General features: G+C 35.2%; 1 protein-coding gene and 1 non-coding gene across 3 annotated transcripts; one reads left to right on the forward strand and one right to left on the reverse strand.

Moving 5' to 3' along the window:
* Positions 1-3,509: 3,509 nt before the first annotated feature.
* Positions 3,510-10,181, reverse strand: LOC115990278 (tRNAse Z TRZ4, mitochondrial-like). Of its 2 annotated transcripts, XM_031114125.1 has the most exons (12): positions 9,666-10,181; positions 8,633-8,722; positions 8,245-8,289; positions 8,052-8,106; positions 7,823-7,866; positions 7,222-7,698; positions 6,833-7,101; positions 6,607-6,754; positions 6,436-6,486; positions 5,548-5,948; positions 4,785-5,466; positions 3,510-3,887 (listed from the first exon to the last, which is right to left on the reverse strand). In XM_031114125.1, exons 1-12 carry the CDS (start codon positions 10,050-10,052, stop codon positions 3,558-3,560), a joined length of 2,979 nt encoding a protein of 992 aa, XP_030969985.1. In that variant the 5' UTR covers positions 10,053-10,181; the 3' UTR covers positions 3,510-3,557. The 2 variants fall into 2 exon arrangements, with proteins under 2 accessions (XP_030969985.1, XP_030969986.1); XM_031114126.1 differs by lacking the exon at positions 6,607-6,754 and having other exon boundaries at positions 6,436-6,506; positions 6,939-7,101.
* Positions 10,182-11,238: 1,057 nt separating this feature from the next.
* TRNAN-GUU lies at positions 11,239-11,312 on the forward strand. Its single transcript has one exon. It is a non-coding gene; the product is annotated as a tRNA-Asn (tRNA).
* Positions 11,313-11,602: the final 290 nt, after the last annotated feature.

Consider the following 11,602-nt stretch of genomic DNA (forward strand, 5'->3'; position numbering starts at 1 on the left):
AATAATATTCTTCCTCTAAAGTTTAAATTAATGAGGGTAATTTTAGAAACTTCTATATTTTTAATTGATAAACAAGGTATTAAATGATGTTTTCTTAAAAAGTTGGATTTTTTTAAACAAAACCTATTTGGGAGAAAGTTAGTACACTTTGTTTTTAAAATTAAAGCAAAATTATGTACAAATATCAAGAATATCTCATGCGAGTGATGCAACCACAATATATCTGTGGTGAAAATATCATTTTGGTTCTTACGTTTTCGTAGTAGTCAATTTGATTCATATTATTTTTTACTTGTCGTTAATTTAGTCTTTACCGTCAACTCACTAACCAAAATTGACTATAAGTTGAAAATAACATGAACCAAATTTACTGCTATCAAAATGTAAGAACCAAATTGATAGTAACCCTAAAATGTAAGGATCAAAATAATATTTTTTATTATATATGTATGTGCAAACCAATAAACTATTGATAAATGTTTCTCATTTTCTAAAATGTTCATTGCAAATTTACAACTCATAATTGAATATTTATTATTTCATAACTTATAAGAGACTTATTAACAAGATATATATAATCAAAATTGACTACAAGTTGAAAATAACATAGACCAAATTTACAGTTACCAAAATGCAAGAACCAAATTGATAGCAACCTTAAAATGTAAGGATCAAAATGATATTTTTTTATTATAGTTGTATGTGCAAACCAATAAACTATTGATAAATGTTTTTCATTTTGAAAAATGTCCATTGCAAATTTACAATTCATAATGAATATTTTTTATTTCGTTAACTTATAAGAGACTTATTAACAATATATATATATATATATCATAAAATTGAAAATATATCTTACAAATGATTAATTTGATTATTATTTATGCAGTTGTTTTTAATAAAATTAACTAAATATATTAAATGAGAATATATTTATAACATCCACATTTAATTATATGGTCCAAATTTTGCAGGGAGAGAGAAGCAAAAGGCACTGTTAGACATATTATTTATTGGGCTTAACTGTATAGTCCAATAAATTTGTATTGAAAACAAGTGCCACAAAATGTTGGCCTCAAGTAAAAGCTCAAATATTAGCAAAAACCCCGATACATCTAAGTAATTTGACACAATACGATCTATATAACACACACACAGATATATATATATATATATATATATATATATATATTATGATTCATAAGCATATTCGATACAGATAATACATAATTTTTTTGGCTTATGATTCATAAGCATATTCGACACAGACAATACATAATTTTTTTGGCTCAATTCAGTACATATTTAATGATACGAATCACCTCGTGTCCAATACTAACAATAAACAAGCCACCTTCTTGCATAACCTACGGTTTAGTGTCCCTTAAAAAAAAAAAAAAAAAAAAAAAAAAAACCTACGGTTTAGTTTCATGAAGATGGGCTTTCATTTTTATTTTATGTTTTTTTCTTGGAATTCCTGTAGTCAATGATTTCCCGAGAAAGTACATTAATTTATACCTATCAAATACTTCTTGATTATTATTGTTATTTTTTTCACATAGAGCACTTGCATCAGTAAGTGCAAAATAGAAAAATGGTTGAGATATGCACATTTTGACTAAAAAAACACCCATATCAGTGAGTGCAAAATTGTGCATGTAAGGACACAATTTTTAGCGACCCACGGATGGGCTCGTATGTAAATGGGCCCGAACAATACAATTTGTAGAGAGTGGGTTTGGAAAGGCTGGACTTTGGTCGTTGGGCAACGGTTTGGTCGGGATTTTCATGGAAGCCCGTATGAAGGTGGGTTTGGCCTGTATGGCTAAGCCTTACACGGATATGGTGTGAGGATCTATCTCCTCGGAATTAGTCCGAGGAGCGTCTCGTCCTTGTCATCCCTCTTCTTTATGAGTTCCTTCTTCTCCTTTCTCCTGGTTCCTGGGCTGATCCCTTTGTCAATGCCACGAGCTTCCCTTTTATACTAGTATTTCCTTCCCATTCTTCACCTACGTGTCCGTCTCTCCTTGGTCGGGGTGGTTACTTGTCTTGTTAATCCTCACATCAGAGTGGTTGGGAAGAGCTGGATAGCATGATATGAGTATGGGTTTGTCAGGCAATGGGCTCCACATTAAGGTGCTGGCAGCCTTCTCCCCTGTGTTGTTCCTGTACCGAATCTGTCCTTTTCCTGGGGCGTTTTATGAGATGTCGGGCGTAAAGTCGTCCTCGGCCACATCCTTGGACCTTCAAGGAGCTTTTACTGTGTCCCTGACAATAGGGCTCCTCGGCCTGGGCTTTGGGCCCTTAATGTGAAACGGGCCGGGATTCCAAATTTCAGGCCCCACAGTGCATAAATGCATAAGCGCTATAGCAACCGTGCATATCAGTGGGTGCAAAATTGTGTATAAATGCACAAGTGCTATATGCACGGTTACTATAGCTCGTGCATATAATATTTCAGTATTTTTTTTTGGTAGTGTTGGGTATGTGAGAGAGAGGATTAGTAAGTGAGGAAATAATAAAAAATTGTAAAAGAATGAATTTTTTATTGAATAAATGTGTAGAATAGATAGACTGATGTGGGTGTTTTGTAAAAATTAGTGTATAAAAAAAAAAAAAAGTATGTTTTTAGTGTAAAATAGAAGGAAATTTTTACACTTACTGATGCAGTTGCTTTAAGGGCTTCAAACGCAACATTTAACCAATCCATAAACAAAAATTTCTCACATAAGATAATTTCCTCTGAAGATTAGCCTTCCCAGGGAAAATAACAGACAGTACACTATTTTGATTATTAGACTCCATTTTGATTGTGATGCTTGGAGACTATAGATGGTATGACATCATAAACCTTCAAAGATAAATCTCAGCACACCTAAATTTAATTGTTTTTTCCTCTCTAGAAAATTACTCTATCAAAAATTATTTCACATGGTAGACTAAAACACATTTTCTTACACTTAAAATAAAAGCACAACACATTTTCCTACACTATTAGTAAACCTCATATTTGATATTTCAGTTTATTATACCAATGGAATCTTTGGTGGCTGCTAGGAGTCTTGTGATTTAATGATATTATCCAGTTCTCTCCACAAAGAACACGGATTTAATCTCCCTACCCCACAAATTGTCAGGGGAAAAAGAAAAAAAAGAAATACCTGATTACTGGTGTTTTAAATGCAATCCTAAACAAGTGTGGTCTTCACTTGAGAAGAGTAAGAAAAAAGGAATATTGTAAAATTGCCTCAATCATGAAATATAGTTGGAATCCTTATTTGTTATATAGGTCAAGCAATTGGCTAAAGAGAAGTCCACAGCATATATGTCAAAAAAATTAATTGAGTTTGGATCCTAAACGGAAGGGATCCAGCTGAAAATGTATACATAATCAATGTATAGACAAAATCAAAGAAAAAAAAAAGTATAGAAATCCCACTCAATTGGAGAAATTGGGATCAAAGATAGTTCACCCCCCCCCAAAAAAAAAGGAAAAAAGAAGCAAATTATTGAAAGAAAATATGTAAGCCAATTTCATAATAATTGAGAATTTATTGTTATGAACCAACATGTACAGCCTCTACAGCATCATCTACAATATCATCAGACTCATCAACTATCATCTCATTTTTAAAAAGCAGTTTTAAGTATGGAAGAACCTTTGGAAGTACTGGCAAATCTGCTATATTAACACTCATCATGTCAAACGCAATGCAAGTCTTATGCATGTGTGTCTCATCAAATATCGGAATTTTTGGATATCTCTGGCTGAAGTGGGTAAGGATAATGCGGTACGCCCCAGCAGAGTCCCCAACTTCTATTGCTTCCATTGTTGTGCTATGGTTTCTTGCTATAGCCTCATCCACCATGCCATCCTCAAAAGTAGCCTGCAACATTGACAAGGTCAATTAGTCAATTACAGTCGATAACAGTAATTTTACCTTGAAAATGCTGATTAATAATTCAACACCTACAAAAAAAGTCAAAATAAGCATGAAAAAGTTCCACATTCATCTGATTTGCCACTGAACAGTGTATAAACAACTTCATCTATAATGGAAGTATAATTATACCATGCTTCAAAATGCACCTTGTCTGGGGTTTTTTTAATAAGTAAAATGTACCATATATGGGAATTTGATTTAGAATTTATATCTGATTGGACTGTGTCTGCTTGGCAACAGTTTTTTCTTTTAATTTTTTAGCTTAATTGCTTATGTATAGCTTTTTAAAGTCTCACTTCTTCTGGGTACGACTATAACTTACTTTCTGAAAATAAGCAAATAAGCTTTTAGCAAAAAAGTTACTTCCAAACGCACTGAAATAACTTAATTTTAATCCTTTTCATCAATACATTGCCACTGAAAATCTTGGAGCAGACCCATAAAAAATAGTATTAAAAAAAAAAAAGGGAAAAGGGAGAGAAAAGGAGGGGGAGGGGGGAAGAGAGAGAAACAAAGCATCTTCTCAGGACCTTTCAAACAATTATAATCTTAAATATCATTAAATTTTATTCAATATTATTCTTATTTTATTTTTGAAGCTTCAACATATCTTTTATTTTTTTATAATTCGATAGTTACAACAAGAGGGGCGAGGGGATTTAAACCTTGATTCTCCTAGTAAAGGAGGGCAGGTTATTGCCACTAAGCTACAAGACTATAGGCAAAAAGGGAAGAAAATTGGTGTATAACAATCTCAGATTGCATCACGTTATTGAGGGAAGAAAACAATTTCTGTAAACTATAATGATAAACCAGGAAAAAAATCAAGTGATAACTTGCCTCATGTATAAGAACTGTTGCACCATGGGATGCTTCTATCAATTCTGGGCAGGGCCTGGTGTCGCCTGAGTACACAATCTTCCACCCTGGTATCACTTTTCCAACGCTATTGATTCTCTCTGCTGCCTTCAATGCAACACCAAATGCCTGTGGACAGTGCACAACGGGAAAACTAACCAAGGCCTCTAAACCAGCTTCACTTAGCGCTTTCTTCAAGGTCTTTAGGATTGGAAAAGCCATCCTATTATCAACTGGACTACCTGGTCTCTTCCAATAGCTCTGCATTTGGGATCCTCTAGCAAACAGAGTACAATCAATGTTCTGTCCTGTTGGGCCATCTAAAATTTTATTGGTCGTATCCTCGACATTAATTGGACTTTCTGGAGAAGAGTGATCTTTATTTGATTCAATAAAACCCTCAAAAGCATCCAATGAAGCCGCTGTAGTGTGCTTACAATCAAGGAACTGCATATCTAAATCTTCAAGTCTTTGGTATGCATCTAAATATCTCTTAAGCTGCCTTGGGCCTACAACAAGTAATGGTTCATGAGGCACTGCCTGTAACAGATCACGCCGCAGAGCAAGTATTCTTGCCAAACCCGTGTGGTGATCAGCGTGAATGTGAGAGATCCAAATACACCTTAGATGTCTCACAGCATCGTCTGCACCCTCTACACCATATCTGTTCTCAAGGTACATTAATCAACATGTTAGATGGGAATTTAAAAGCTCTTTAAGTAATAGAAGATTTGTATAGCATTACCTCCTTTTCAACTGTCCTAGGGTTCCTTCGCCACAATCTAAGAGCAAACTTCCTTTTGCAAAAAGATTAATGAAGATCGAACTAACATTACGGTATTTAGATGGCTGGGATGAACCAGTCCCAAGAAGAACAATCTCTAAGTCATCTCTTCTTATATTCTCCAAACAGCCAGGAAGAGAATTCTCATTCAACCATGGCTCTTCAACAAAAACTTTACTATCTTGCAAGGAAGTTGTCTCCTCTGTCTCTCTGGACCCGTGCCAGAACTGACTGACACATTGGGCAGCATCTACAATCTCTGGAATCTCTGTCACTAACTCATCAATGATTTCTGTGGGAGTCGCTGAATTTGGAATACCAGATCTATCCAACCCAAGGTGAGCATAAGGACGCAAAGTGAACTGTTCAACATACAGAAGAAAAAATGCCATCATTATATGGCGTGTGTCTATACAAGATCAGAAAAATCAAGTCACTCATAAAACTAACCATACTGCAGAACAAGTGAAGCATGGCCTTAGTAGGACAACAAAAAAGGAAAAAAAAAAATTCAAAGAGAAGGCATGACATTCTATATCCATGGTGAATTAAATGAGTATAGTGTCTACATTTGAGGAAAACTTGGTGTAGATATGCTGGAGCATTTATGTAAATGATCTTCTAAATATCTCGAGTAAATAGCCACTATCTTAACAACTCCCAAAATTCACTCTCTTGACTATCTCAATTCACATTCATTTCAAACCTCAATGAAAGATAACTTACAGAGTAAAGCTTGTGAATAAGATATGGTCTAGTTTGTAAAGAGGAAAGGTTAAACTACATCATATCTGTTCTCCTATAAAAATTAGATGGGGCCAGAAGTTTATTATAGATCTCAATTCAAACCTTGAGGAGATTTTTGGCAGCAATGCTTTCACACAGCTTTGAAACTGGACCCTGATCAGAAGAAACCAAATCAACTGGTCAGTAGGCCCCAAATATGTCCAAGCTTGCCAATGAACTCCTAACAATCAAATATTATAATAATTATTGCCTTCCTAGTATATTGCAACAAACCTCACTTGAAGCACTGGACTCTGGTGCTGAGTAATTAAGCTGCTGAAGAGACCAAAAACCTGGAGCTGGGAAAAACTGAGGGCACAAGTAATTGAGACGTGCTGCAATTCGTGCACTTGATTTAAGAATTGGAATCTCCACATTCTTCCTGTAAAAGCATGAGAACTGTCAATTGAAGTAGCTAGGCACACACCACAAAGACTTGTAAATAAGAAAAGAGACCCACATTTCATGTCCAGCTAGGATGTGTTGGGCTGAACCAAATCTTTGCATCCATCTCTGATAATTTGAACCACTTATTACAGATGCAGGACTTAAATGAATGATACAAGTAACAGTCTTAGCACTCTCTGGTAGATTGCCCAAGGCATCTACATAGTAACTACTGAGAGATTGTACACACAACAACTCCTGCAAGTGAGATTCTGTGGGGCAGTCAACAAGGAGTACAATGGGCCCAGGAACAGAAGGACCCATTACATCACTTGGATGAACCTAAAAAAAAGGCAAATAAATCTATAGATTAAAACCTAGACCACATAACAGACTTCAGAAACAATAAAGCACAGGCAAGAGCCTCATAATATATCTTTAACGCATGCTTCTGGAACCCACCGTGATATTTTGGCGATCTGACTTCACTGAATTTCCGAGTTGCAGTTCACGATACTTTGGGCCAGGTTTAAGACCAAGAGACACAGCTTTGGCTGGGTCAAATTTCCCCTTAATCTCAGGCAATTCACAGACATATATCACAGACATATCACCGGGCTTCATTATAGACCCTGTTTTTCCATTTGGATCCATTCTCTCATCTAGACCCCTTTCTGAAGGATTCTGCATGACAGGTTCTTCATTCAAGTGTGGAGACCTATCCAAGCAACTTGGTCGTAGGAGAATGGCTGATATCTTGACAACCTCATCATCAATGAGAACAATGGGTTCTTGAAACTGACTTGAATCAGGCATAGAAGCAGTATCAGAACTTAACATGGGCCCAAAGCTCCGAGTGTGAACCATGGCAGCATTTGGGATGAAAGACTTCATGGCATCAACTAGATATTTAAGATCTGATGGACCCCAAACATTGACCTTCAAAACAACAGAAACTCTTACTAGAAATAATATAAGATAGAATTGCAAATCAACATTTTACAAAATTAACTGGAGAGACAATATATATATATATATATATATATATTGATCTGATACTCACAGACATTCCTTCGTCTCCCATGCCAGCCAAAGTCAATAGTAAACCTGTGGAGTTAAATTGAGCAATTCAGTGGCCTGAAGCACTCTCACTTGAATTACTATTCAGACATTAAGACACACTACAGATGGTTATATACTACAAACTAAAACATTTTCTTTGGTTATACTCCGAAATTGAAATACAGTTAATGATCACAGATACATCATTGCTGATCTATCAAGATACAAACCTGGAAGACCACCTGCAGTCTCTGAGCAGACACGAGAGAGAAATATGTGATCTATCTGAAGAAAGATACAAAACATTAATGTCTTCCCACATGCAGGAAATATCTGATTAATCATTTTTATTAACAGAAGTTGGAAAAAAACTTTATATATGGATTTACACAGTAAAGAGTGAAGTTTCCAGACATCTCATACCTTTGATAACTTAATCTTATGCTCTGTGCAAAATCGTTGCAATCCCTGCAATGAGAATAATAAATTAAGAGAAATAAATAGATTCCATAGGTTTACACAATTTTATTTTATTTTATTTTATTTTTTTGGGGGGTGGGGGACTATGCTTTGAATTAGATATAAGCATCAAATTAAGTTCAGTTTCATTTCTAAATTTTGATTAAAAATTAAAAATTCAGTTTCAATAAACACTCGACAATGACAAACCACTATTTTAGAATCCATGTGTTCATCTTGGATTAGGCATTAACCATTTATAGTTCATATTAAAACAGAAAATTCAGTTCCCAATACCAAAAGAGAGACATAAAATATTGAGTTGACAAGGAAAATGTCACCCCAGGCTTACCTCTCCAGCATTGAAAATAAATCTTTGCTTGTCAAAGAAAAGCATGACTGAAGGTGATGTATCCTGAGTATCCATTCCTGTCCCCAATATCTGTAATAAATAGACAAAAGGCACCAATATTAGTCCACTGAGACAACTCAATTTTTCACATGTATATGTCATCATTGAACAATCACTTTCTAAACATGCTAGTACTAATTAAACCCCACAAAAATACAGATGAAAATTTCTCAACTACGGCTTGCTCAAACACAAAAACTCAGTTCATAGAAGTATGGTTGACAAAATGTTATTATCCAAATAAGCTAGTATTTTAAATTCCTAAATACCTTTTGCTCATGCTTGGTTGCATGGCCATAAGATCAAAGGTCCCTCGGAAACCCAGGAAAGGTTCCAGAACTAAGTTGCTTCTCATACTAATTAACCAGGAAATAAATATTCCTATCTATTATTCATAAGTTACACATGCACCGATTGGTCTAGAACCCACCATCTCACCCTCTACCTGGCACGTAGGGAGGAGATGCTAGTTGAGCTAGAGTTCATTGGCAGAAATAAATATTAAATCAAAACCACATTCCCACAAAAATAGGATTCCAAGTTTCTGACTTTAAACCTATACTTCTTCAAATTACAGGGGACTAAAATTATAAACTCAGACCAGAATCTGTCAATTAAGCACATTATCCGCTCAAAAAAAAAAAACCCAAGAAACACATTTGACAGATCTCTTTCTCTCTTTTTCACATTACTTAACACCAATAACTAAATCTAGGAACACAATTTAGCATCAGAATCAACAAAAGCTTATCCAAATAAATACCAGAACTAACTAAAGTGACAATAAAATAGAGAAAATTTTCAACCATTCTAAACAAACCCAATTTGCAAAAACCACTATCAGACAAAAGCCAGAAAAATCCAACAATCAATATCATTCCACTCCATCACGTCACAAAAACTAAAACAAACCCATTTCACAAAACCACATAACAAAGAAAACCCAGAAGGTCAAAACCCCAAAAAACAGTACCTGCACATAAGAAATGGTATTGACAGGGTTGAGCTTGCGCACTTTCAACTGCAAGTTCTTGTGGGGTTTATCACTCTTGTCTCTACCTTCAGCCCTTCTCTTATTGAACCCAACAGAAGGCTGAGGCTCAGTTGTTGTTTCCATTGGAGCCACTTTTTGTTGGTCACTACTGCTCAGAGTGCTGGTGTTTCTGCGAGCAAGATTGGGTTTGAGGTGATGAGGAGGAGGAATGTTACGGTGTCGTTTAGAGGAGGCGAGAATGGTGAAGAGGGAAGAAGAATGGTTGATGGGTTTAAGGTAGGAGAGAGAAGAGGGTTTAAAGGGAGAAAGAAGTGGGAAGAGGAGGCGGAGATTGAGGTTGAGGCTTGAGACTTGGGGCAGTGGCATTGTGTGTGTGTTTCAATTCATTTGCTACTTTTATTTGTAATCCTTTGCAAAGGGTTTTAGTTTTTAGATAAATCCCTCTCTCGTTTTGGACCTTTTTGTGTCCCGTTGAAGGTCGCTGGTATGGCACTCCAAACTCAAGGAACTAAAATAGTCCTACAAGGCCATACATGATACACCCAAGTACCTTTATCCTTTACATTTTTTTTTTTCATAAAAAAAAAAAAAAAAGAGAGGTTTATAGGTGTGGTCACTCACTACTCAACTCACTTAAACTTGAAGTTGATAATGAGTGGGATCTACGGGTGTACATAGATTGGGCTAGATGGGTGGAGAGTAATATTTTTAACCATCCTGCCAATAGCGGGTTGGAAAATTTTCAATCTATCGCCAACTCATCAATCTATGAATTCAGCGAGTCAATAAAAATATAATGGTTTCAATTTTATGGGTTGGGCAAGTTGACAAATTCAATTCATAAATGAAATTATTTCAATTAAATTGGATAATTTTTTTTACTTCCTTAAATAAGAAAAAAAAAAAAAGGAAAATTGCAATTTTTATTAAAAATAAATGCAAATACTGCATTTTTTTTTTATTAGAATGACTAAAATTTTTTATCACATTGAAAAGAAAAACATTTCAGAACCTAAAATTAGACATGTACATAGAATAAGAATAATAACAAAATCTTAAAAAGAATAGCTAGAGTTTAATAAGGAAGAGAAATGTAAAAATGAAAAAATAATAAGAAAGAGCATGAAATGAGAGAAATAAAGTGGGTGAACATGACAAAGTGTGTGTGTAAGTTAGGTTTTGGTGGGTTAGAAATATCTCAACCTGTTATTCAACCCGATCCGCTCACTTAATGGACCAGCATGAGTTGGGTTAAGTGAGTTGGCAAGTCAAGCAATTTTTTCATATAGCCCTGGTGGGGTCACTCGAGTAATAGGGAGACTTGTTATTACTCAAAATCACAACTTTGAACTCGTAAGATGATAGACACAAGGGGTCAAAAAATAAAAAAAAAAAGAGTAATCCTAAATTTCCCATTATTTAAATGATTGGGAGGTATCATTAGGCTAAACACAAAGTCAAAACTCAAACGACGGTTATTTTTTCTTATACATTTAAGTAAAAATAAAATAAATTTTTTATATTAAACTTACTTTTTTGTGATTACCAACGAGCTGGAGTAGCTCAGTTGGTTAGAGCGTGTGGCTGTTAACCACAAGGTCGAAGGTTCAAGCCCTTCCTCTAGCGCTCTCTTCCATTTTGCTTTCCTAATGTTCCATCTGGGCCTGAGTCTCTCCGATTAGCTTTCGGGCCTCTTTGGCTTTCCTAATATTCCATCTGGGCCTGAGTCTCTCTGATTAGCTTTTGGGCCTCATAATTTTACAGTGTGTGCTGGATTTTGTACTTAAAAGAGTTATGAGGTTTTAGGCTCACTACAAACTTATAAAATTTACTATTATTGTATTCCATTTTTGGCCCATTCTCTATCCCATGCTCGTAGCCTTAGCACCTACATTAGAACAGATAAGATCAAAAAC

The sequence above is a fragment of the Quercus lobata genome, chromosome 5, assembly GCF_001633185.2.
Source record: "Quercus lobata isolate SW786 chromosome 5, ValleyOak3.0 Primary Assembly, whole genome shotgun sequence".
NCBI classification, from domain to species: domain Eukaryota; kingdom Viridiplantae; phylum Streptophyta; class Magnoliopsida; order Fagales; family Fagaceae; genus Quercus; species Quercus lobata.

What these genes read in the sequence shown, in the direction of transcription:
- LOC115990278 (XM_031114125.1), bottom strand. Translation starts at nt 10,052, where the DNA reads ATGCCACTGCCCCAAGTCTCAAGCCTCAACCTCAATCTCCGCCTCCTC. An exon ending in TTATTTTCAATGCTGGAGAG is followed by an intron (nt 8,290 to 8,632) that starts GTAAGCCTGGGG and finishes TTCTCATTGCAG; the next exon opens with GGATTGCAACGATTTTGCAC. An exon ending in CTGCCAAAAATCTCCTCAAG is followed by an intron (nt 5,949 to 6,435) that starts GTTTGAATTGAG and finishes TATGTTGAACAG; the next exon opens with TTCACTTTGCGTCCTTATGC.